At 36.8% G+C, this 26345-nt stretch overlaps 1 protein-coding gene across 2 annotated transcripts in view; it reads left to right on the top strand.

Moving 5' to 3' along the window:
* CDK12 (cyclin dependent kinase 12) overlaps positions 1–26345 on the top strand; it is a 75873-nt gene that overhangs the window by 6028 nt on the left and 43500 nt on the right. For both annotated transcript variants that reach the window (XM_054709849.1, XM_008153805.3), the window contains exons 2-8: positions 147–1028; positions 9015–9191; positions 10460–10599; positions 11136–11306; positions 16182–16371; positions 21723–21779; positions 22116–22217. In XM_054709849.1, coding sequence (XP_054565824.1) covers positions 147–1028; positions 9015–9191; positions 10460–10599; positions 11136–11306; positions 16182–16371; positions 21723–21779; positions 22116–22217 — 1719 coding nt within the window. The remainder of the gene's footprint in view (positions 1–146; positions 1029–9014; positions 9192–10459; positions 10600–11135; positions 11307–16181; positions 16372–21722; positions 21780–22115; positions 22218–26345) is intronic.

A 26345-nucleotide genomic window follows, 5' to 3' on the forward strand; every position in this document is an offset into this window, starting at 1 on the left:
ATTTGACAACTAATCTATTTTTAAGCTTGCTAACTTAAAGTGTTTGAGGTTTTTTTTAAGTTATAGTTCTCCATAGTTTAACTGATCTATTTTCCTTTATATTGCTATAGCCTATCCATTGAACTGTCTTTTTCTTTTTCCATTAGGAAGTCCATGAAGTCTAGAAGTAGAAGTCCTGCATATTCAAGACATTCATCTTCTCATAGTAAAAAGAAGAGATCCGGGTCACGTAGTCGACATTCCAGTATCTCACCTGTCAGACTTCCATTGAACTCCAGCTTGGGAGCTGAACTCAGTAGGAAAAAGAAGGAAAGAGCAGCTGCTGCAGCAGCAGCAAAAATGGATGGAAAGGAATCCAAGGGTTCACCTATTATTTTGGCTAGGAAAGAGAACAGTTCAGTAGAAGCTAAGGATTCAGGTTTGGAGTCTAAAAAGTTACCCAGAGGTTTAAAATTGGAAAAACCTGCCCCAGATACTGAACTAGTGAATGTAACACATCTAAACATAGAAGCCAAAAATTCTTTAGATACAGGGAAAGTAAAGGTGGATGAGAACTCTGAAAAGCATCCTGTTCTTAAAGATTTGAAAGTACAGGGATCAAGAGACACTAAACCCATGGCATTGAAGGAGGAGATTGTTACTCCAAAAGAGACAGAGACAACAGAAAAGGAGACCCTTCCACCTCTCCCCACAGTTACTTCTCCTCCACCTCCTTTACCAACTACTACCCCTCCGCCTCAGACCCCCCCTTTGCCACCTTTGCCTCCACTACCAGCTATTCCACAGCAACCACCTCTGCCTCCTCCCCAACCAGCATTTAGTCAGGTTCCTGCTTCTAGTCCTTCAACTTTGCCCCCTACACACTCAAGGACGTCTACTCTGTCCTCTCAGGCAAATTCTCAGCTCCCTGTACAGGTTTCTATGAAGACTCAAGTGTCTGTAACAGCTGCTATTCCACACCTAAAAACGTCAACATTGCCTCCTCTGCCCCTTCCACCCTTATTACTTGGAGAAGATGACATGGATAGGTAAGTCCCATAGTTAACTGAGAAAACTTAACCTCTTGATCTAAGTGTAATACATTTTTCACAAACTTTGTTAAAACTGCTCTAATGCATGGCTACTTAGAATGCTTTTATGAATAGGAAATGCCTTTGATGTTCAGTTTTCAATGGAAAAGTCCTTATTTATGATATTACTTAGGAAGAATTACAATTTGAGGCCCAGTAACCCTTTTTCTCATAAGTCTATTTATTGATAAGGCTACTTTGGATTCAAATTTTAAAAAATCAATAGCATTTTCTTCTCAAATCTTTATGTTGAAAATTTTAGTAGCTATAGAAAAAAATTTTTAAATGATACATTTAACACCCTTATACTCTTCACCTAGATCCACCAGTGGTTAACTTTTGACCACATTTGCTTTAACTGTAGATATTTGATACTTCTGAGTACTTTGATATGTCTCTAATAATATCAACAACATAATATAAATAATAATGTTCTATATATATCAAAGCCTAAGCGACCATTATGACCGAATGACCACAATGACTGGAACAACTGGTCGACCAGTCGCTATGACGCGCACTGACCACCAGTAGACGCTCAATGCAGGAGCTGCCCCCTGGTGGTCAGTGCACTCCCACATCCAACCTCCCCTGGCTGGCCAACCTCCCACAATCCCTCCCCCCAGTCAGCCAGCCCCCCATAGGCCTCGTAGGCCTCAATCGCAAGCCAGGCCTAGGGACTCCACCCATGCACAAGTTCGTGCACCGGGCCTCTAGTAGTAATAATAATAGTGGATATCCTCAGTGGTCCCTAAAATGTCTTATATCTGCTTTTTTGTTTTGTTTTGCTTTGTCTTTCCTTCCTGGTCCAGGAGAAAAATAAGCCAGGTTTATTTATTTAAAAAAGTTCTGCTTAAAAAAACGCCAAAAAACAATTATTCTATAAGAAGCAGAAGAACAATATGTAGAATCATTACTAGTTAGAATACAAATTCACAATGGGATGATGAGAAAAACTAATTTTAATAAGTTCTCTGAGTATTGAGAACTCATAAATGATTTATGAAGCATGAGTCTAATTTTATAGGAGACATTAGGAAATATTTTTAATTACTTGGCAGAACTAGCTAGGCAACTGCCACCAAACACAATTTAGCAGTGACATATACCATGACAGCATTTATGTTACTGTTTTTTACTGAGATTCCCTTTTGTTCTCTAGGATATAAGTTTAGTTTACTGCACCAAATTTTCGTTGTAAGCACAAAAATAAGTACCACTGATTTTGCATCCTGTACCAATTCTCAACCCTCCATTACTTTCCAAGTGACATAGGTAATTTGAACAGTGATATATTTCAGCCATTTAGATCTATATTTTTCCAGACTACTCTCTGTACCTTTTAGGAAGGTGCAAGTGCAATAAATGGGGAAAACCCCCTTCCCATAAAACTTTTTAAAAGAATGGTAGTAAATCTGATTTTAAAGAAAAATTCCACATTTTCTTCTAATATTAATAGGTATTTATGAATTCTGCCACACACTGAGAACTATAAAGATGAATAACAGAGCCTGAAACTTATGTAGAGATACTTATAGATACAAGCTATATGTTTTTATAGTTTTTGTTGGAAAAGGAACATTAGTCAGTTTAACGTCATCCAAAGGGACCCTAGGCCATTATCTTACCCACAAGAACCACATTTAAATATTAGTTTATATAGTGGTTAGAGCAATATCAGTGTGGCTAAGAATCTTTATTTTGAAATGTTTATTTAGCTAGCCAAATAATTATTGAATCTACCTATCATGGGTCATGTGGAGTGCAGGTTTTCAGGTGGAATGATGTTGATAGATGGCACATAGGGGTTTCTATATTTCAGATTAGAAATGAAGGGTAAAGTAAGACCATACAGTGCTTATGTAAGTATGCATGGCTATCTTTAAGAATGTGTATGAGAGAGGATGAAGTGAGCAAACTATTTTTGTTATAGATCAATTCTGATTCTGAAAGTATAACTATACTTTATTTCATAGTTCAATGTAATTATTTTTAAATGTATGGTTATTACCAGTTTTTCACTTATAAGCAAATTATTAAAGGTAGAAAAATGGAAGTGAAGATTTCTTTCAATATCTATTTGTTCATATATATATATATATATATATATACACATATGTACATATGTGTATGTATATATGTGTATGTATGTGTGTATATATATATATAGATATAGATATGTATATATGCTCTCCATGTGCCATTTATATCTATTTTTCACATGAAAAATAATTTTTATGTAAGAAAACTTTTCAGGAAGAAATTTAAAAGTTGCACATGGACCTCACTTATATTCTCATGTGAAATTGCAGCAGCTTAAATGTTAAGAATATGATACACAGCTTTTTATTGCCTGCAGTGCTTTAAACAAGGCACACAGAATGCATTCAGTAAATATTGGTTATTTGAATGAATAAGTAAAACTGCTGAAGGAGTCAGAGTCTGTGTGAAATGGCACTGGGCATGTAGTTAAATCATTTGGCACATGGATGACATAAAGCTTGTATTAGAGGATTTGTCTTCTTTTAGCTAAAATCCTTTTGGAAAAAGAATGAAACTTTTCTTTCAAACATATAGATTGCGCAGGAGTGTATTAACCCAGGTATCAAATGCAGGAGTGAATTTAATTAATGGTATTGCAAAAACCTTTCTGATTCATGGTTTACATTTCTTGGTTTCAATAAACAAAGGCTGATGTGCCGGGCAGGTAGAGGAGGCTGGGGGAAGGTCAATTGGGGGGAAAAAAAAAGGAGACATATGTACTACTATTTGTAATATTTTAAACAATTAAAAAAAAACACCAAAAAACAAAGGCTGCCTGGCCGGAGTGGCTCAGGTGTCTGGCCGGAGTGGCTCAGGTGTTCGAGTGTTGTCCTGTGCACCAGAAGGTTGCCCGTTTGATACCCTATCAGGGCACATGCCTGGGTTGTGGGTTTGATCCCCAGTCGGGTCGGAGGGAGGTTGGGTCAGGGCACATAGGGAAGGCAACCAATTGATGTTTTTCTCTCATATTGATTTCTCTCCCTTTCTCTCTTCTCCCCTTCCTCTCTCTTAAGAATGTACTCAGGTGAGGATTAAAAAAAAAAAGCAAAGACTGCCAAACACCCACTTCAAAATAGTATGTTCTTCATGAACATAGTTCATGAGGATCTCTTGCTTTGAAAGAGATCATCTGTATGAAACTTTCAGTTAACCATATAGAGTTTATAAATCTTTTTGTTTTATTATTATTTTTTTGGTAGCCTGGTTTATTTGGAGTTTATTAGACTTCTGTAGAGTCTACACTATTCTTTTTTTAAAATATATTTTTATTGATTTCAAAGAGGAAGGCAAAGGGAGAGAGATAGAAACATCAACAATGAGAATCATTGATCGGCTGCCTCCTGCATGCCCCATACTGGGGATTGAGCCCACAATCTGGGCATGTGCCCAGACCAGGAATTGAACCATGATCTCCTGGTTCATGGGTCAATGCTCAACCACTAAGCTACACTGGCCAGCCTACACTATTCTTAATGGCTGTTTATTTAAAGTATTGAGCTCTTATAGAAAAGGAAGGTATCTGTATGAGCAGATTTGATTTAGGATTTTGCTAATAGAATGCTTAGTTCTAATTTTTAAAAATACATTTTTTTATTATTTCAGAGAGGAAGGGAGAGGGAGAGAGGGATAGAAACATCAATGATGATAGAATCATTGATTGGCTGCCTCCTGCATGCTTCACACTGGAGATCAAGCTCATAACCTGGGCATGTGCCCTGACTGGAAATTGAACCGTGACTAGGTCAATGCTCAACCACTGAGCCACACTGGCTGGGCTGTTTCCAATTTTTAATGTATCACACACGAATTGTGTGTGTGTGTGTGTGTGTGTGTGTGTGTGTGTGTGTGAGAGAGAGAGAGAGAGAGAGAGAGAGAGAGAGAGAGAGAGAGACTGAGACTGATTTGTTGTTCCATCTATTGATTCATTCAGTGGTTGATTCCTGACCTGCAACCTTGGCGTTTCAGGACAATGCTCTAACCAACTGAGTACCCAACCAGAGCTCAACTCGAATTTTTAATTGAAGTTTGTAAGAATAAATCACTTTTTAAATAATCTGCTTTAAGTGGAAGAGGATAAATTATCATATTTAAAGTTTATGTTATTAAATTTTTAACATTATGAAGAAATTTTCTTTTTAAATAGTTCAAAAGGAATTATACTTTTTTAACAATAAAGACTTATTAGAGGTGTTTATACATTGTACAGATTAAATTTCATCATTATAAATTTCAAGAGACTATTGGGGAGCGGGGGCAGCTGGGGAGAGGTCATTGGGGGGAAAAGACTTATTTAATACTTTAAACAATAAAGAATTTAAAAAAAGAGAGAGACTCTTTTTTAAAAAATATATATTTTATTGATTTTTTACAGAGAGGAAGGGTGAGGGATAGAGAGTTAGAAACATCCATCAGTTGCCTCCTGCACACTCCCTCCTGGGGATGTGCCCGCAACCAAGGTACATGCCCTTGACCAGAATCGAACCAGGGACCCTTGAGTCCGCAGGCTGACACTCTATCCACTGAGCCAAACCAGCTAGGGCGAGAGAGAGACTCTTAAACTTCAGGCAGTCCTGGATCTTGACAACTTTTATACATGAGCTCTGGCCAGTGATCTCAGTAGTTAGAGCGTTGGCCTGTGCTCTATACTGAGGGATTGTGGGCTTGACTCCTGGTCACAAGGGCATGTACCCCGGTTGCAGGTTTGATCCCCAGCCCTGGTCGGGTGTATGCAGAAGGCAACCAATTGATTTGTCTCTTTCACGTTGATGTTTTCTCTTTCTTTCTCCTTCTCTCCCTTCCACTCTCTAAAAACAGAAAAGTAATGGGAAAAAAAATCCTCTGGTGAGGTTTAAAAAAATTATTATACATGAGTATTATTCAATCTACTCACCATATGTGAGTTGTCTATAGTTATAAATTGGGAACCAGGAAGTACTGATACTAAGGTAGTTCAGTACTTCTTGGTACTGGATTTTTAAGTAATGACTTAAGAGTCAATGTCTGCTTCCCTGTGTTAGAACATCTCGACATCCGTATGTCTTCAGAACTATATAGAGCTATATTTTACTGAGTGCCCTACACTAAAGGCTAAAGACCATAATGTTGTTAAGCATTGCAATTTTATGGGCCATCATTCCAAGGTTTTTTGGAACATTGGAATTTGTTGAAATAGCATTTGATCCATAGTCAACATGTATGTCCTGAATTAGTAGAATGTACACATCCTGTCAAACACTTATTCTTTCTTGAAAAAAACATGCTACTAATGTGATTTTTTCCCCAGAAGCAATGTACATTTTCACAATAGCAAATTATATTTGAATCCATAAAGTAAACCTTGGATAAAAACAAAACCTAACTATAAAACATAGACTGAATTACATGAAATGATGGTGACAGAATTCAGATACTTGGATTCTGGTGAAGCAGAACCAAGAACTAATGTATTTCTGAATCATGAGGAGTTGGAATTTACAAAGAATATTTTGCTAACTATGCTGTACGCCTGAAACTAATACAAAATAATATTGAATGTAAACTAATTGAAAAATAAAAATTTAAAAATAGTTTCTTGGGAATAAAAAACAATATCTGACATTAGTTGAGAAGTGAGGAATTTTCTTTCCCTGGATATCTTGAAAATTGGGGAAATTTTAAGGATACATATTGTATCCTGACTCAAGAGTTTCCTGGTAATATGCTTTGTTCCCAGGGTAGAAAAATAGTGCAAATTATACGATGAGTAATTTAACAGAAAGTTCAGATGATCATTTTGCACTCCATTTTTAGTTGATCTGAGTACAAACTAATCTAGATTCTATTCTGTCTGATTTACAGGAGCTTAAAATGATGAAAATTGGTAGGAAGTAGTAGCTTTTGAGTTGTTTCACACACAAAAAGGGCAGCAGTATGTTTCAAAAAGGTACATTGCAAGGGTAGAGCTATTCTTTATGAATCATATTCATGAAAGAATATGTTTCATCTTCTAAGATCTTCTTTTAAGACTTCCATCCCCTGTAGTTATCAACTGCATGTACCTGGCCTTTAGAAATTAGTATGTTAAACTGAACCAGCTTAGTAGGAGTAACTATCCATAGGGCTTGTTTACCAAAGGAAAGTATTGCTTAGAGTAGCAAAATTATAAGCCTGTCTAGGCATGTTGTAAAGCTGTTCAAAAGTAATTCAGATCAAGTTTTTTGAATGGAAATGTAATGCTCAAGTCACAATCTGCTTTAAAAAGAAAAAGGAGAATATGGTTTTTTATAACCACTTGTCAAAAAAAGTGGAGGAGGCTCCTACTGTGGTTAGGATTCTCAGATCCTTTTCAACCTTCTGATACTGTGATGGAGTAGAAAAGGCTTACTATTTAACATGGTTTTATTTGTAGGAGTGAATTAATACACTGCACTGTCATTTATGAGGACATGCATGGCACAAAATCCTTCACCTACTTAAATTAAATTGATATAGTTAAAATTTGGATCTCAAAACTGTGATTTCCAATCTATTCCAGAAAAGCCATCCTTTTTTCCCCACTGACTATAACTTGTTGATTATCATGAGAGATCTGCTTGATCTGCTTTTAATGATTCTGTAATAGTTGCTTGGACTTCTCCTTAGATTTTTTAGTTTGAGGTTTATTTATCTATCTTGGCAGGTCAGATATGGTTGCCTTCTGCTTCCAAACCAATAGAATAAGTCAGTATACTTTTCACTAGTTTTGATTTCCAGTTTAGCTTTATTTCTTTTTCTGAGTTCTAAAATACTACCCCCTTTGTCCAAGTTCTCTCCACATCTTTACCGATATGGTAGTGTTACATTGTTGAGCTTTCTTTCGTTGTTTAAATCTTTGCTGGTTAAAATATAGAGTAGGTTTGATGATGCCATGAGTTGTAGTGATACTTTGCAAATTTAAGATGATTACTTTCTACATTTTATTTCATCTCAGTAAAAATCCAAATAGAATCTGGCCCATGTGGCTCAGTGTTTGAGTGTTGCCCCATGCACCAAGAGGTTTCTGGTTCGATTCCCAGTCAGGGCATGTGCCTGGGTTACAGGCTTGATTCCGGTGGGGGCATACAGGAAGCACCTGATTGATGTTTCCCTCTCATCAATGTTTCTATTCCTCTCTCCCTCTCCCTTCCACTTTCTATAAAAATCAATATAAAAATCTTTAAAAAAAACCCAAAACCTAAATAGAATCTTGGGAAGGATATTAAAGGAAGAGTTTGTTAAAGGACCTACAAATAGTATTCTAAAATTTTTATTATTTCTTTATTTTTTAAAATATATTTTTGTTGATTTTTAGAGAGAGCGAAACATTGGTTGGTTGCTTCTCGTATTCACCACAACCTGGGCATGTGTCCTGAACAGGAATTGAACCAGTGACCTTTCTTTTTTATTTATTTTTTAAATATATTTTTATTGATTTCAGAGAAGAAGCGAGAGGGAGAGGGAGAGAGAGATAGAAACATCAGTGATGAGAGAGAATCATTGATCGGCTGCCTCCTACATGTCCCCTACTGGGGATTGAGCCCACAACCCAGGCATGTGCCCTTGACCGAAACCAGACCTGGGACCCTTCAGTCCACAGGCTGACTCTCTATCCACTTAGCCAAACTGCTAGGGCCCAGCGACCTTTTTGTTGCACAGGAAGACACTCAACCAACTGAGCCACACCGGCCAGGGCTATTGTTTCTTTAATATATTATAGATTTCTTTTTGCAAAATCCAAGTCTTTTTAAGTTAGATAATCTCCTTTTTATGACTTTGTATTATGGGTACAAAGTATTCCTTTAAAAGTAAAATCTTTGTAATCTTTTAATAGCCAGACATTATAATATTTGATAGTTTTATTTGCATATCCTGTAATTGTGATCTTTTCTTCTCTTTATTTTTTAGTCCAAAAGAAACTCTGCCTTCAAAACCCATAAAGAAAGAGAAGGAACAAAGGCCACGTCACTTACTCACGGACCTCCCTCTCCCTCCAGAACTCCCTGGTGGGGATCCATCTCCACCAGACTCTCCAGAACCAAAGGCAATCACACCACCTCAGCAACCATATAAAAAGAGACCAAAGTGAGTTTTTGTAGGGACCTATCCTTAAGTACAGCTTTTATTACAGTGAAGAACTTTGGAGCTTAAATCTCACACTTTCTTCTACAACCCACACTAGTAGGATCATAGAAGATTGAGCCTAATGTATATCTACTAGAGGCCCAATGCACGAAGATTCGTGCAAGAATGGGCCTTCCTTCCCCTGGCTTCCTGCACTGCAAGTGTCCGGCTCTGCCCCCAGCTGCTCGGAGCCTGGATATGCAAATTAACCTGCCATTTTTGTTGGGTTAATTTGCATATTCCTGATTAGCTGGTGGGCATTGTGAAGGTACAATCAATTAGCATGTTACTCTTTTATTAGGTAGATTACTTTATTTTAATGGATAAAAACTTACTACTTAGGTGACCCATTCATCTACATTCACAGTTACGTAGCTGTTATTTTTTTTAGAAAAGCAATAATTTCCCCAATCCAAATATACCACGAACATTGATCCTATTGTATCTTTTGAGTTCATAATATTTAGAGTATTGAAGAAAAAATAAAAAATCCTTTATACTTAGGGTGTGTAAGCCATGTACACATTAGTGAAATTAATAAATGTGGGATTTTTTTCTTTAATCACATAAATTGCCACACCATAAATTTAGTAGAATCTGGATTTGATCTTCTGATTGTTAGCATTCCTCTCTTAATAAAAAGTTACTTTTATTGAGCACTTATTATTGCCAAAGTTTTCTATTTTTATTGTAACCCTATGATGTAGGGATTCTTTTCCCATTCTATAGTTGAGTAATCAAATACACATTAGAGGTCAGAAACCAAGCAGCAAATCTATTTTATCTTGTGTCTTCCTGAAGTAAAAAAATCTGTGTTTTAGCCATTGTGTGAGACCATTTAAACTATTTTATATTATTTAACTCCTGCCTTTTTAAAAAATATATATATATTTTATTGATTTTTTTTACAGAGAGGAAGAGAGAGGGATAGAGAGTTAGAAACATCGATGATAGAGAAACATCAAAAAGCTGCCTCTTGCACAACCCCTACTGGGGATGTGCCCGCAACCAAGGTATATGCCCTTGACCGGAATCGAACCTGGGACCTTTCAGTCCACAGGCCGACGCTCTATCCACTGAGCCAAACCGGTTTCGGCAGACTCCTGCCTTTTTAATAAAGAAATTCATACACTCAGGAGTTAGAGAAATCATAAAAGAAAAACATTTTTTTAGTAGACTTAATTTTAAAACACAACTTTTTGTTTTTATTTTTGTTTTGCCATTTTTAGAATTTGTTGTCCTCGTTATGGAGAAAGAAGACAAACAGAAAGTGATTGGGGGAAACGCTGTGTGGACAAGTTTGACATTATTGGAATTATTGGAGAGGGAACCTATGGCCAAGTATATAAAGCCAAGGACAAAGACACAGGTAAATATTGCCACGAAATTTAGATGGCAGGTTAAAAAGTTAGCAATACTGATGACTTAAGTGGATTTATCAAAAGTAAAGTTTGAGTTCTAATTTGGTCTCTGAAAGTTACTAAATAAACTAAAATTTTCCAAAAGAATAGTATAATTATTACAGTTTAAAAACCCTCCTCTTTTTCGTTGTCTTTTGTAAATGTTTTATAATAAGCTTGCTGGAATTTAAGAGAGGGTAAAAATAAAATGTGTAAATTGCTTTTTGTTTGATAAGGGGTTTAGTCCTTGAAGATAAAATAATGTAGTTGAATTGGTGTATTTTAATAACCAAAATGTTTAAGCCTAACTGATTATGGGATTTATAAAAATTCAAGTCTTAAAGAAATCAAAGATAAGAAAGGGAACTTAGGGTTTGTTTTTTAAGATAAAAAAGCATTAAAATAGGCATTAAGTCAGTCTTTCAGAGCAAGGGCGTTATATTGACCAGATGGTAGCCAAAAAAATGCTAGTTAATACTATAATAATTTGAATTTATTGTGACAGGAGAGCTAGTGGCCCTGAAGAAGGTGAGACTAGACAATGAGAAAGAAGGTTTCCCAATCACAGCCATTCGTGAGATCAAAATCCTTCGGCAGCTAATCCACCGAAGTGTCGTTAACATGAAGGAAATTGTCACAGATAAACAAGATGCACTGGATTTCAAGAAGGACAAAGGTACAAGCAAAGAACTATGTACAGGGTAGACTAGTACATCTTACTTTTCTTTCTTAGCCTGTTTGCCTGTTTGCATTGTTTATAGTTTTTACTAAACTCCAACTTTTTTCTTGAACCTATAGCAGAATTAAGATGTCAGTTAGCATATTGCTTTTGTGTTGAATAATGCTTATTTTATAAAATGTCCATTTTTCATTGTACTTGTGTACTTTTAGAAATTATTGTTAATTATCAAAATTAGAGTTTGCTGTACCACCTAAAGTCTTTTTTTTTACAAATTATAATAATTACGGAAATTAAAACCCAGATTTATCAGTTATTTTCATTTCTTAAAATTTATTTTTAATTATAGTTTACAAACAATATTATATTGCTTTCAGATGTACAACATAGTGATTAGACATTCACATCCTTTATGAAGTGATCACCACAAGTTTAGTAACTGTCACCATGCATAGTTATTACAATATTATTGGCTATATCCTCTATGCTGTACATTATATCCCCGTGACTAATTTTATAATTGGCAATTTGTACTTAATTCCTTTCACCTTTTTTGCTTCTATCCTCATGCCTCACATATCTGGCAGCCATCAGTTTGTCCACCGTATCTATCAGTTTGTTTCTTACTCTCATTTCTACATCATCCCTTCTGGTTATTGTTTGTGTGCATCCATATTTTTACATAGTTTTACACTGATATAGTTTAGAATTCAATGCAGGTATTTCTAAATCTTCAGGTTTGTTTTCCTCGATTTGTAACTTTTGTCTAATTTGGTGGTAAAATTGTTTTTTTGTTTCTGTACTTATGTTGGAAGTAGTCTGTATAGGATATCTAATATACTTTTATTGAAATAAGTCTGAAGGTTTAGAGATGGACAGCTATGAAGACTTGGAATGTGTGAATATAATCTGGAATGTTACGAGAGAATATGATTGGGAGGAAAAGGGGATTAAGAATATATAAACTTTGCCCTAGCTGGTTTGACTCAGTGGATAGAGTGTTGGCCCGTGGACCAAAGGGTCCCAGGTTCAATTCCGGTCAAGGGCACGTACCTTGGTTGCAGGCTCCTCCCTGGACCGGGCCCTGATAAGGGCTCGTGCACGAGGCAACCAATCAATGTGTTTCTCTCACATCAGTGTTTCTCTCTGTCTTTTCCTCTCTCTATTCTCCTCTCCCTAAAAATCAATGGAAAAATATCTCCGAAAAATATCCCTGGTTGAGGATTAACCAAAAATAATATACAAGGTTACAGTTGTAAAATAAGTCAGGGGGCCCGGCCAGCATTGCTCAGTGGTTGAGCATCGACCTATGAAACGGGAGGTCATGGTTCAATTCTGGGTCAGGACACATGCCATGGTTGTGGGCTTAAACCCCAGTAGCGGGGTATGCAGGAGGCAGCCGATTGATTATTCTCTCTCGTCATTGATGTTTTTATCTCTCTCTCCCTCTCCCTTCCTCCCTGAAATCAATAAAAATATATTTTAAAAAAATAAGTCAGGGAGATGTAGTGTACAGCATAGGGATATAGTTAATGATATTGTATTAACTATGTGTACTGACCAGTGATTACTAGACATACTATGGTGATCACTTCATAAAGTATATAACATTTGAATCTCACTATGTTGTGTACCTAAAGCTAATATAATATTGTATGTCAACTATAATAAAAAATAAATTTTACAAAAAGAGAATTGAAGTACATAAATTTAGAATGTAATGTATTAAGCTGGACTTATTTACATAGTCTTAAAGATATTAGCACTAGGGAAGTAGCACTTCTTTAGTTTGGTAGAAGTACTTTTAAAGCAATTAAAAGGGAATTCTGCTTATGTAATAGTATTTAGATAAATTTATGAAAGATCTGATACTGGGTTTATTTTCGGGAATAATATTCTGAATATTCCATGTTAGAGAGAGAGGAAGGGAGAGGTATAGAGAGAAACATCAATAAGAGAGTAACATCATTGATCGGCTTCCCCCTGCATGCCCCCTACTGGGGATCGAGCCTGAAACTCGGGCATGTGCCTTGACCAGGAATTGAACTGGCATGGATAGACGCTCAACCACCAAACCACACAGGCTGGGCTAAATTAGTTATTTTTTTAAATAATGAAATAATGGATGGATGTGATGCATGCCCATTGTGGAAAAATTGAAAATATCTATATATATAAAAGGCTAATATGCAAAGTGTCCTTCTGCTCGTCTGACCGGTCGCTATGATGCACACTGACCACCAGGGGGCAGACGCTCAATGCTGGAGCTGCCGAGCTTCAGTGACTTGGCAGCAGCGGTTCTCGGGTGATGCACCACAAAACCACAAGGAGGGAGCCTGATTCTTTGCGGGGCTGCGTGATTCCACCTTTGGCCCATGGGTTATGTTGTTACTGGGGCACTGTCGGCCCCGAATCTGGTTTACTGCACACTTGCATTAGCATTCCACACCCTGTAATGACAGCAACTTTGCAGAGTGCCCTCTTGCACTCGGACCCCTTGGGGGATGTCGGAGAGCTGGTTTCAACCTGATTCCTGCAGGCCAGGCCGAGGGACTCCACCGGCTGGAGGGACCCCGCTCACTCTGCAGATGCCTTTCAAGCCACCCCAGGTGTGGCCGGCTGGGGAGGGACCACGGGAGGTTGGCTCCAGGGCATGTCCAGCCCGTCTCACCCAGTCCCACCCTGCTGGCCATTTTCTAATTAATTCCGTTTGAATGTGCACAAATTTGTGCACCGGGACACTAGTAGAAGAAAAAGAAAATGGCAATCACTTCTCTCTACTACAACCCAGTATACCATCCTTAGAACTACTATAGTATTAGCATTTTGGCCTATTTCTTTCTAGTACGTTACATTATATATTTATCTTTTAAAAAAATATATATTTTATTGATTTTTTACAGACAGGAAGGGAGAGGGATAGAGAGTTAGAAACATCGAAGAGAGAGAAACATCAATCAGCTGCCTCCTGCACACCCCCTACTGGGGATGTGCCCACAACCAAGGTACATGCCCTTGACCGGAATCGAACCTGGGACCCTTGAGTCTGCAGGCTGACCCTCTATCCACTGAGCCAAACTAGTTAGGGCTATATATATTTATTTTAACATTACTGGGATCAAAGTATAGTTAGTGTTTTATAGCTTGTCATAAGCAGTTTCTCATATCATTAACATGTTTTAATGACTGTGCATAAAGATAGATGAATCCAAATTTACTTCATCAGTCACTGTTGAGCAATTAATTGCCAGTTTAAAAATATATATTATAACAGTGCATTGAACGTCTTTGTACATAAATCTTTACATTTAGATTTATTTCTTAATATAGTTTCTGAGATGCAGAATTATTTGGTCAAAGGGATTTTCATATTTATTGTTAGATTGCTTTTAAGAAAGAGAGTAATAATTTATGTCCCACCAGTGAGTGTGCATTCCATTTTATCTTCCCTAACACTGAGTACATATTTTTTAAAAATGGTCATCTTGATAGGTGAAGTATATTATTTTGAATTGCATTTCTTATATTTTGTCTGAGTTTTTTTCCATGTTTATTAGTTTTACTTATTTTCTCTTTTTTGAATTGTCCTTTGTCTACTTATCTTTTGCAGTTTTGTGCTTTTCTTATTAATTTGTATGAGGTGGTAGCTAAATCTCTCTAAGATATTCCTTTAATGCAGTGGTTCTTTTTGGGGTCATGACCTCTTTAAACATGGATCCATTTTTCAAAAAAATACCTTAAATATGTTGTATACATATATCTTTAACCCTTTGCACTCGCTTGCTTTTTTCTCGATTCCTTTATTCTAATGCTGTGTCGAGTCACACTCGACATCCGAGTGCAAAAGGTTAAGATATTGCATACTGTTTCAGAGAGTTCGAAGAGTCCTTCAAGCCTACCCTCTAGATTCAGAATCCTTGCCTTTATGTTACCAGGAGATAGACTTTTAGACTGGATAAATCATTGTCTAACTAGGTCTGGTATTTCTTATGTTTTGATATTTGTCTCTATTATGAACCCTGTTGAAAGTGGCATTATGGTATGGATTTCAAATCTTTTACAGTTCTCTAAAAGTACTTCTTTTTTTATCTGCTTCTAAATTTAGGGAGTTTAATTAGATGATTCACCTTTCTTTCATTATTAAATACTATGAAATTTACTAACAATTTATACTAAATAGACTGTGCTTCCTCCCCCCTCCCCTCTAGCATATTATGTGAGTCCTATTAATGAAGGTAAAGATTTCTACAAAAGTAGTCATCAGACAGTATGTAACAAAATGGGCATGGCTGTGTGTTACAAATAAAACTGTATTTACAACAGATTTGGCCCAACGTCTATCATTAGCCAATTGACTTAGATCAGTGGTTGGCAAACTCATTAGTCAACAGAGCCAAATATCAACAGTACAACGATTGAAATTTCTTTTGAGAGCCAAATTTTTTAAACTTAAACTATATAGATAGGTACATTGTTATTAACTTAATTAGGGTACTCCTAAGCTGGCCTTTGCTAAAAACTCAAGGGGCCAAAGAGCCGCATGTGGCTCGCGAGCCGCGGTTTGCCGACCACTGACTTAGATGATACAAGACTAGTAATAATACAACATGATTGGGGCAGTTGTCCTCCTTAAGACGTAGTATAAAAAATTCTGGACTAGGAGTCAGATGATTAATTCAAATAGTTCTGTTACTTGTTATTAGAAAGGGCAAGTTATTCAACTACTCTGAATTTCAGTTTCTTCATCTATAAAATTAAGCAGTTGTTCCAGAGGGCCTTATGGTCAACTCCAAAATTATGTAAAAATTTGAAGCATTGTAATTTAATAATCCTTTTTCTATTGTTTTTAATTTTTTCTTTTATCCTATGTAGGTGCCTTTTACCTTGTATTTGAGTATATGGACCATGACTTAATGGGACTGCTAGAATCTGGTTTGGTGCACTTTTCTGAGGATCATATCAAGTCATTCATGAAACAACTAATGGAAGGATTGGATTACTGTCACAAAAAGAATTTCCTGCATCGGGATATTAAATGTTCTAACATTTTGCTGAACAACAGGTAATATAGTAAAACTAAATGAGGTTAAGCATTTTCTCCCTCTGAGCCCCTTAGTTTCAATTAGTTAGTTGGGGTTATAGTTAGAACCAATAATACAGTTTTTGCATTTATATACACATCTGGTGTTTGTACCTGAGGAACAACTTATAATAGGGGTATCCTGATCAGCAGTCTCCAGACTCAGTGTTGATAAGAAATTAACAGAGGTAGGATTGTAAATTGCAAACATTTAAGGGAATCAACTCGTATCCTACGAGAATATTCAGAGAGTTTTTGCCATAGTTAGTAAATAATATTCAAACATACATTGAGTTCCTTTTTTTTAAATTTAAAAAATATTTTTTATTGATTTTATTTTTATTTTTATATATTTTATTGATTTTTTTACAGAGTGGAAGGGAGAGGGAGAGAAACATCGATGAGAGAGAAATATCAATCAGCTGCCTCCTGCGCACCCCCTACTGGGGATGTGCCCGCAACCAAGGTACATGCTCTTGACCAGAATCGAACCTGGGACCCTTGAGTCCACAGGCCAACGCTCCATCCACTGAGCCAAACCAGTTAGGGCTTTTAGAGAGGAAGGGAAGGGAAGGGGAGATACAAATCAATTATGAGAATCATTGATCGACTGCCTCCTGCATGCCCCCTACTGGAGATCAAGTCAGCAACCCTGGCATGTGCCCTGACTGGGAATCTAACCGTTACCTCCTGGTTCATAGGTTGATGCTCAACCACTGAGCCACTCTGACCGGGCTCCGGGCTCTTCAGAAGTTTTTATCATTTGCTTTCTTCCTCTCTGGCTCTTTGCCTAAACTCCATTGGTAATATCAGATGTATTATGCACAGTTGTCTTTGGTGATAGCCCTATCAAGGAATAAAAAGCAAGTTTGGCACTATTAAAATCAGGCCAGTATTTGTTTCTTTAGGAAATTGGGCTGTTTACAGCCACCTTTGTCTGATTCACTCATTGTTTTTTTTTGTTTTTTAATATTTTTATTGATTTTAGAGAGGAATGGAGAGGGAGAGAAAGATAGAAACATCAATGATGAGAGAGAATCATTGATCGGCTGCCTCTTGCACACCCCACACTGGGGTTCAAGCCCACAGCCTGGGCATGTGCCCTGACTGGGAATTGAACCCGTGACCTTCAGGTTCATAGGTCTATACTCAACCCCTGAGCCACACTGGTCAGGCAGATTTCACTCATTGTTTTCAACATTTCTGTTTAAAATATTTGACAAACATAGATAGCAATATGAAATGATTATGACATATTTTTTGGTCTTTGTGGAGTGGAGTGACCAACCATTCAGTGTTACCCAGGACTGTCCTGGTTTCAGTACTGAAAGTCCTACATGGGGTGGTTGGTTGGTCACTGGAGAGCTCTGAGTTTAGTAGGGAAGCTAAACAAATAAATTGCTCAATTCAATAAGCATTTTATTAAGCCCATTTTTTTCCTTGAATTTGGGAGCGCCTGGGGAGATGCAATCTAGAGGAATGAATAGGTATTTATCAGGAAGACTGGCAACAGAGGGCCGAGTTTCTAGGCAAAATAAATTGCATTGACAAAAGCACATAAATATGAAAATAACATAGCATGTCTGGAAAATGAAAAAAATCAGTATTGCTAGGGTGAAGCTGGACAGTTGCAAGAACCAATTTAAGGATCCTAGTATAAAGTCGCTAAGGAGGTTAAATTTCATAGGTGACAACCACTGAAGGATGTTGGTTCAGTTAATTCTTGGTTTTTAAATTATAAAATTAATGCATTATTTTAAACTAAAAAATATATAAACTGCATATATTTGTACTTAAATATCTTTTTCAGACAAAACATCGTGTTAAGAGATTATTTCTTTCTGTTGCTATCTCTATGACCCACAATTCTCATTAAACCTGGGCGTAGTTAATTTACTAATCTATAGTCGTAATGCTTCAAGAACTTGGTTATCAGCTTGCAGCTTTCTGGACTATAGTATTATCATACTTTCTTCTATTCCTTTTACTCCTCCATGAGGGATATTTCTGGCCACGGAATAACTGCAATCCTGCTCTGTGTTTTTTCTGGTTGGTGGGTCAGGCCCCTCCCTGTTCCCGATTTCCCACAATCAGGAAATTCAGGAAGCTAAGCGGGACGTAGGAGTCTCATAGTCTAACTATATGTAGCTTTTGCTCTTCCCATTTAATTCTGTCTACTCAGAGACTTCTGGGTGATATTACCTGGAGAGAATGTTAAGGAGTCCTCAGCTGGACAAGAAAGAGAAGTTGATAAGAGCGGGAGGGGAGCAGGGCTAGTAAACCATGTGGGAGTTCCAAACTAGCAGTATACATAGGTTCAGGAGTTACCAAGCATAGAACCCAAGGGAATGATCAGAGAGAGAGGAAGAAAATTAAGTATATCACGAATGCAAAATAGGCAAATTTAAGAAGTGAGTGGCCATAGATGTCCGATGATATAGACAGATTATAAGACTTATAAGAATATGCAAATTAAAAGGTCTGTGGAAACTGGGGTAAGTGGGTGGGTAAGACAATAGGAAGGTGATGGTAGATGTGTCTTTAATTTTTTATTTAAGGATGCAGAGGTTTGAGTATATTTAAATGCTAATGGAATAGAAAATCAATAAAAGTTGAAGATTCAGGAAAGATCCAAAACAATTTAAAGTTGGGAGGGTCTAGAGGAGTTGGAATCAAAGCTACAGGTGGTAGTAGCCACAAATGTAGGTGTTGATTAGCCTTGAACAAGAGAAGAGATTAACAAACTTGCTCTGTAGTTGAAGGAAGGGAAGGAAGGTTATAGGTGCAAAAAGTTTATAGTTAACGTGATGGCTTCTATTTTCAATGAAGGTCATTTACTGAGAGTGAGTGGGAAGGGTGGATTAGGTGCTGGTGATATTTAGGTCTGGCCTATTTTTCCATAACTATGTCTATTGCCATTTTAACTTTTAGTCTACTATATGCCTTGAGTCGTGGACCATCTCAGGCTCTCAGAGTAAGATGACAAGAAATTTGAGGAACCCTTTTTGTCTCAATATAAAACTCAAGTCAGCTATTCCTTTCCATTTTGTTTTTCTCAGAATTTGCTTATAAATTGAACTTTAAAATGTAATGATGTTTGGAGCAAATAGGTAAGATGCCCATAATCTTTGCTAGGAATGATTAGAGTTGATTTAATGTAAAATTTTGTTGTTACAGGCATACTTTGGAGATATTGCTAGTTTGGTACCAGACCAACACAATAAAGCAAATACCACAGTAAAGTGAATCATACAAATTTTTTGGTTTCCCAGTGCATATAAAAGTTATGTTTACACTGTAGTCTGTTGAGAGTGCAATAGCATTATGTCAAAAAAAAGTACATAACTGAATTTTAAAAATACTTTGTTGCTAAAAAAATGCTAACCATCATCTGAGTCTTTAGTGAGTCCTAATTTTTTTGCTGATGGAAAGTCTGCCTCTCTGTTGATGAAAGCACAATAAAGCAAAGAGCAGTAAAATATGATATGCATGTAGTAGTTACTTTGTCTTACTATTCTGTCCCATTGCTGATACTTTGAGGAGCACCTCATAGCGTAGCCTTTTTTCCCCTTGAGGAGCATCTCAGATCATAGCCTCCTCTTTTTTTTTTTTTTTCTTTCTATCTCATCTTTCTGCCTGATCTGAGCTATTATGCATCTGAGATAACCCCAGTCCCTAAAAAAAGAGTGAGCTGGCTTTTCATTCCCCAAGAGGTAACACAAGCTGTATATGTAAATAAATAGGCTACATAAGAGTTTAAATACGCTTAATCTGAAAAAAATAATAAGTGGTTTTTGAATAGTTTCCCAACATTTTGTGTTGATGTTTATTAAAATATTACTTGCCATCACTGTCCAAGACTTAGCAGAGTGAAGTGTGGGTGTGGTCCTTTTAAGGGAATGGTTCTCAAAGTGTGGTTCTCAGAATGGCAGTACTTGCATCTAACTGTGGGCTTGTTAGAAATTAAAATTTTAGGCCTATGACCTCTACTAAATCAGCGTCTCTGGCAGTAGGGCCCAGGATACTTTTAATAAGCTTTCCAAGTGATTTTTATTTCATATTAAAGTTTGAAAACCCCTCTAAGATCATAGTTGTATATCATTACTAGAGGCCCGGTGTACAAAATTCGTGCGCAAATAGGGTCCCTAGGCCTGGCCAGTGATCAGGGCTGATTGGGGCCTTCTGGCTGCCGGCGGGGGCCTTTCTTCCCCCGCTGCCGGCTGCTGACCGGGTTTTCCTTCATTCCCTGCCGCCCCCTGGTGGTCAGTGCACGTCATAGCGAGCAATTGAACTCTCAGTCTCAAACTCCTGAGGGGACACTTTGCATATTATTAGCCTTATCTGTATATAGGTGGTATAGGAAGTGATGGTAATATGTTGGTAGAAGGCCTCATTCATCATAAAAATTGTTTGCTCAGATCAAAGCTATCATCCCTGTTTGAAAAAAATCTGTGATAGCCACAGTGTTATTTACTTTTTATTATGAAAACATCAAATTACAAGAAAAAGTTGAGACTAATATAATTAATTACATATACAATTAATATTTTATTATCGTTCTTATTTTTCTGTTTGAGTTACTTTATTTTAAAATATATTATTGATTTCAGAGACAAAGGGAGAGGGAAAGAGAGAGAGAAACATCAATGATGAGAGAGAATCATTGGTCGGTTGCCTCCTGCATATGTCCCACACTGGGGGTTGAGCCCACACAACCCAGGCATGCGCCCTGACTGGGAATTGAACCCTGACCTCCTGGTTCATAGGTCAATGCTCAACCACTGAGCCACACAAGCTGGGCTCTGCTTGAGTTATTTTAAAGCAAATTATAGACATCATTACATTTGGCCCTAAATACAAAATTAATTATTACCTATTATCTTCTAACACTCAATCCATATATTTTTTTCAGTTATGTCAAAAATATCTTTTGTATACTTAATTTGGATTATGAGTTGGCTTTAATTGTTAGGCCTCTTAAATCTCTCTTAATCTAGAATAGCCATTTCTCCCCCCAGTAATAAGTATTTAATCATGCAGGGTCTAGCCACTGTTTGCCAAGACATGAAGGAAATATTTAGTTGAGTCAAATCCAAAAATTAGTAGTTTCCCCCCCAAAAAAGCCCCAAGGTTTAGTAACCCTAAGGCTTCGTAAACTGGAGTAATCAAAAGAGACTTAACCTGGGAAAAGTGACCATTAATAGCAGAACTAAGAGCACAGGTTAAAATCAATTTTTGTAAATCCTCTAACTCCTAAGTTAACATTTGACTTTTTAGGTATAATTTGGAGATTGCTGCTGTTAGTTATGAAAATAATTTATTTTGTTTTACAGTGGGCAAATCAAGCTAGCAGATTTTGGACTTGCTCGGCTCTATAACTCTGAAGAGAGGTGAGACATTTATCAAAATTACATGTGGGAAATAATGCTTTTTATTCTTGGATATTCTAGTATCCTGCAAGTTGCAATAACTGTCAGAGTTCCCTAATTTTCTAAATGTATTACTACCTAGGTTATAGAAAGTAAATTCTGTCTTAAGTTCTTGGATCAGCCTTAAACTAAAATAAATCAACCCAAACTTCTACTTTTGAACTATTAAGTTGCTGTGGAGCTGTTTTGATAGTCCCAACTTTAGTTGGCAGCTATTTCTATTTGCATTTAATTGTACAAATATTTTATATCAGAAGCTATTGTAAATTTATATCATGATTGTTTTTTATATTTCAGTCGCCCTTATACAAACAAAGTCATTACTCTGTGGTACCGACCTCCAGAACTTCTGCTGGGAGAGGAGCGTTATACACCAGCCATAGATGTTTGGAGCTGTGGGTAAGGCTCCCTTTACTTTTTCTTTTCTTTGTATCTCACGCATTGTTGAACTTGTATCTTGTTCTCTCTCTACATTGATTTTTGTAGCTTTTTTTTTTTTTTTAAGTTTAAAAGGATGGGGATAAACTTTTAGCCAAATTTCAGAGAAATCTGTTGTTGAATATTTCTTAATATCAGAGATACTTTTTTTTATTTTTTTTTATTTAATTTTTTTGTACTGCCCTCACTAGATGTTCATTGGACAGTAGCGCAACCCCAAGAAAAGATGGTTGGCTCAGAGATACTTTTTAAACATTTCACCAATTGTCTTTTTATTTCTTTTAACTTAGTTTGAATTGGGATACATATACAATCAAATCAGATTCATAGATTGCAATTGATTATCTCAAATCTTTTAATTATAGATTCTCCCTCTATCTATCTTGAGTCCCCTTATCTCCTTTACAATTTCCTTAGAAGAAACTGGGTCATTTATTCTATACAGTTTCCCACAGTCTGGATTTTACTGATTGCATTTTTTTTTCTTTTTTTTAAAAATATATTTTATTGATTTTTTTACAGAGAGGAAGGGAGAGGGATAGTTAGAAACATAGATGAGAGAGAAACATCCATCAGCTGCCTACTGCACACCCCCTACTGGGGATGTACCCGAAACCAAAGTACATGCCCTTGACCAGAATTGAACCTGGGACCTTTCAGTCCGCAGGCTGACGCTCTATATCCACTGAGCCAAACTGGTTAGGGCTGATTGCATTCTTGTGTTGTTTTTGACATGGTTCTCTTGTAGGTGAATTTAGGTTTGATTCCCAATCACCCACTGACCTTGAAACTATTTTACAGGTGGTTTTGAGTACTTCTGACAGACTATCAAAATGGTACATCAGAGTTGCGGGGGGAGGAGGGACAGTGAGAGCCTCTGCCCAGAGGACAGGCAGTAACTAGGTACATTATCTGTAAAAATTTGAAAACAACAAAATAATCCACTACAGATTAGTCTGCACTTTTAAAAAAAATAAATATTGATTTCAGAAAGGAAAGGAGAGGGAGATAGAAACGTCAATGATGAGAATCATTGATTGGCTGCTTCCTGCACGCCCCCTACTGAGGATCGAACCCGCAACCTGGGCATATGCCCTTGGCTGGAATTGAACCTGGGACCCTTCAGTCTGTAGGACTATGCTCTATGCACTTAGCCAAACCAGCTAAGGTTGGTCTGCTTTTTATTGTCACCTTATATAGGCAATTCTGGTAAAATATTTATTCCTACTAGGGCAGATTTACACATATATATACACCACTTTACATAACATATAATTGTCTCTTTTTGAAATGTTAGCTGTTAATGATCCACATCCATTAATTGTGATTGTTTTGTGATGGTGATATTCTAATTATATCATTCCTTTCTGGAATAAAGATAACATATCTATTTGGCTAACCTTAGGTACAAATGATAGGGAAAAGGTAGGGATAAAGGTTTAATTCTTTTATTAACTATTTTCAAGAAAAAGAGGTGGTTTTCTAGCATTCTGTAAAGATAACCGAGGCTTGTTTTCTAGTTTCATTACGAACTTACGGAATGAAACATATTTGATATATGTTAATCCATTATAGTTATCATCCTTATTCCTGTTCAAACTGTCCAGTCTTTAGGGAGTTTATTCAGGTTAATACTTGAGTCTTTTTGATACATTCATAGTAGTCTTTGATAGCCTTCCTTGTTTTCTGGTCCTAGGCTCATCCTATTTATTTCCTGCCCCATACCTTGTATCATCCATTTCTCTAAGTAGTCTTAGTTCCTTTTCATTGAAAATAATATTTACAATTTGCTTGTGAGAAGAATAAACATTTTACATGGCCCATGTTCATTAATTATTTCTTATGCTATATGACTTATGCATACATACCACTGTCCTTGACCTGAATGCTTTAGGCTTCTGACATACATACTTACAGTGAACCATAACACTTTTCCCCATTTTTTCCTTCTATTTCATTATTTAAAAGGAGCATTGCAAGGGTTTTATTTCAAAATTCAAAAAGGTGAGGGAGAAAGAGTATATAATTTCTGTGGTAGCTTACCCAGGTCAAATGAAGCTTTAGTTAAATATTACTGATTCAAGCCGGGTGTGTCTGTGTTCTGGACTATTTGCTTTAACAATAGTAGCATTTAAATTGTCACAACTAGACTCTAAAGGTAATGCCCCATTAAGGTGCAGGATGGGAGGGGAGTTCATAGCTCTTTTGGTACTATTATTTCAGTCTCTGCAACCTGCCACCTTAGTGTAGTAGCAAAATGTTGAATACATAGTGATGTTTTCCCCATCAAAGGACTGGAAACTGAAATTTAAAAAGCCACAAAAACAAAATTTGAAATTAAAATTATAGAAAATTAGACTTTCTTTAAAGCCCAGTGAATTGAGATTTTTTTTAAAATATATTTTTATTGATTTTTTACAGAGAGGAAGGGAGAGGGATAGAGAGCTAGAAACATCGATGAGAGAGAAACATTGACCAGCTGCCTTCTGCACACCCCCTACCGGGGATGTGCCTGCAACCAATGTACATGCCCTTGACCGGAATTGAACCCGGGACCCCTCAGTCCACAGGCCGACGCTCTATCCACTGAGCCAAACCGGTTTTGGCTTGAATTGAGATTTCATTTGAGTTTTGATGTGAGCTTACTACTTTGGTGATCCATGGTAGTCTTCTCTGAAGATACTTTTGTAGAATGTTCTTTTCAGAGTCTTGCTAGAGCAGTTCAATTTGAAATTCTGGGGAGAAACTAGAAAGACAAGTACAACAAATAATTCCTAGAGTCTGAAAACATATCTGAGTTTGTTTTTTCTTTTAGCCTTTTATTTTATCAGTTGTGACAGCACTGTATTTGGAATTTGATTTGGCAATTAATATTAGAAACAAATTTTATTTTACTTTTTTATCTTTTGATAAGGTTCATTTGAGGTTAACAAATACGAATAGAAAGGTACTAAAACTTTAAGAGCTAAGTTTGTTTTGCTTTTTCAAATTTAATCAAGCCAGATAATTTCAAAGTGAAACTATATAAACATTGGTTTTGGGAGTATCCTATACAATAAAAGGCTAATATGCAAATCGACTGAATAGCAGAACAACTGGTCGCTATGATGCGCACTGACTACCAAGGGGCAGACGCTCAAAGCAGGAGCTGCCCTCTGGTGGTCAGTGTGCTTCCACAGGGGGGCGCACTACTCAGCCAGAAGCCCTGAGCCAGGCTCAAGATTGGTGAGTGCAGGCAGTGGCAGGAGCCTCTTCCGCCTCCACAGCAGCACTAAGGATATCCGACTGCCAGCTTAGGCCTGCTAAGCCATTAGTCGGATATCCCCTGAGGGCTCCTGGACTGCAAGAGGGTGCAGGCTGGGCTGAGGGACCCTGGCCCCCAGTGCATGAATTTTGTGCACCAGGCCTCTAGTATATAATATATACATAGAATAAAATGTATTTATAAATATACTGTATATTTTTTTCCAGAACTACTTGAAAATAGTTGTATATATCGTGCTCCTTTCCCTCTTAATATTTAATGTACATTTCCTAAGAAATAAGATATTCTCTTAATCACAGTACAATTATCAAATTTGGGGAATTTAACATTGTTAGATACACTATATTTAATAAGAGTACTTTAGCTTATATTTCATATCATTTTGTCAACAGTGACCTGGAAACAATATCTTACCTGATAAGAGGATCCAATCCAGTATCATGAATTACATTTAGTTGCCATTGTTTAATCTGGAACAGTTCTTTAATATTTCTTTGTCTTTCATGACATTTACATTTTTTAAGAATACAGACTAGTTACTCTAGGTTCTGGTTATGAATTTTTGGCTGGAATACTCCATAAGTGTTCTTTTCAAGTATCACATTTATTTGCTTCTTATTAGTGACTAGAGGCCCGATGCACGAAATTCGTGCAAGAGTAGGCCTTCGCAACCCAGGCTTTGTCTGGAAGGTCTTCTGGACTGTCGTTCTGTTCAGCTGTTTGGTCGATTTGCATATTACACTTTTATTATTATAGATTATTATTATTATAGATGTTAATTTTGGTCATTTGGTTAAGGTGTTGTTTGCCCCACGCCACTAAAT

Source organism: Eptesicus fuscus, chromosome 20, assembly GCF_027574615.1.
Source record: "Eptesicus fuscus isolate TK198812 chromosome 20, DD_ASM_mEF_20220401, whole genome shotgun sequence".
Lineage (NCBI taxonomy): Eukaryota > Metazoa > Chordata > Mammalia > Chiroptera > Vespertilionidae > Eptesicus > Eptesicus fuscus.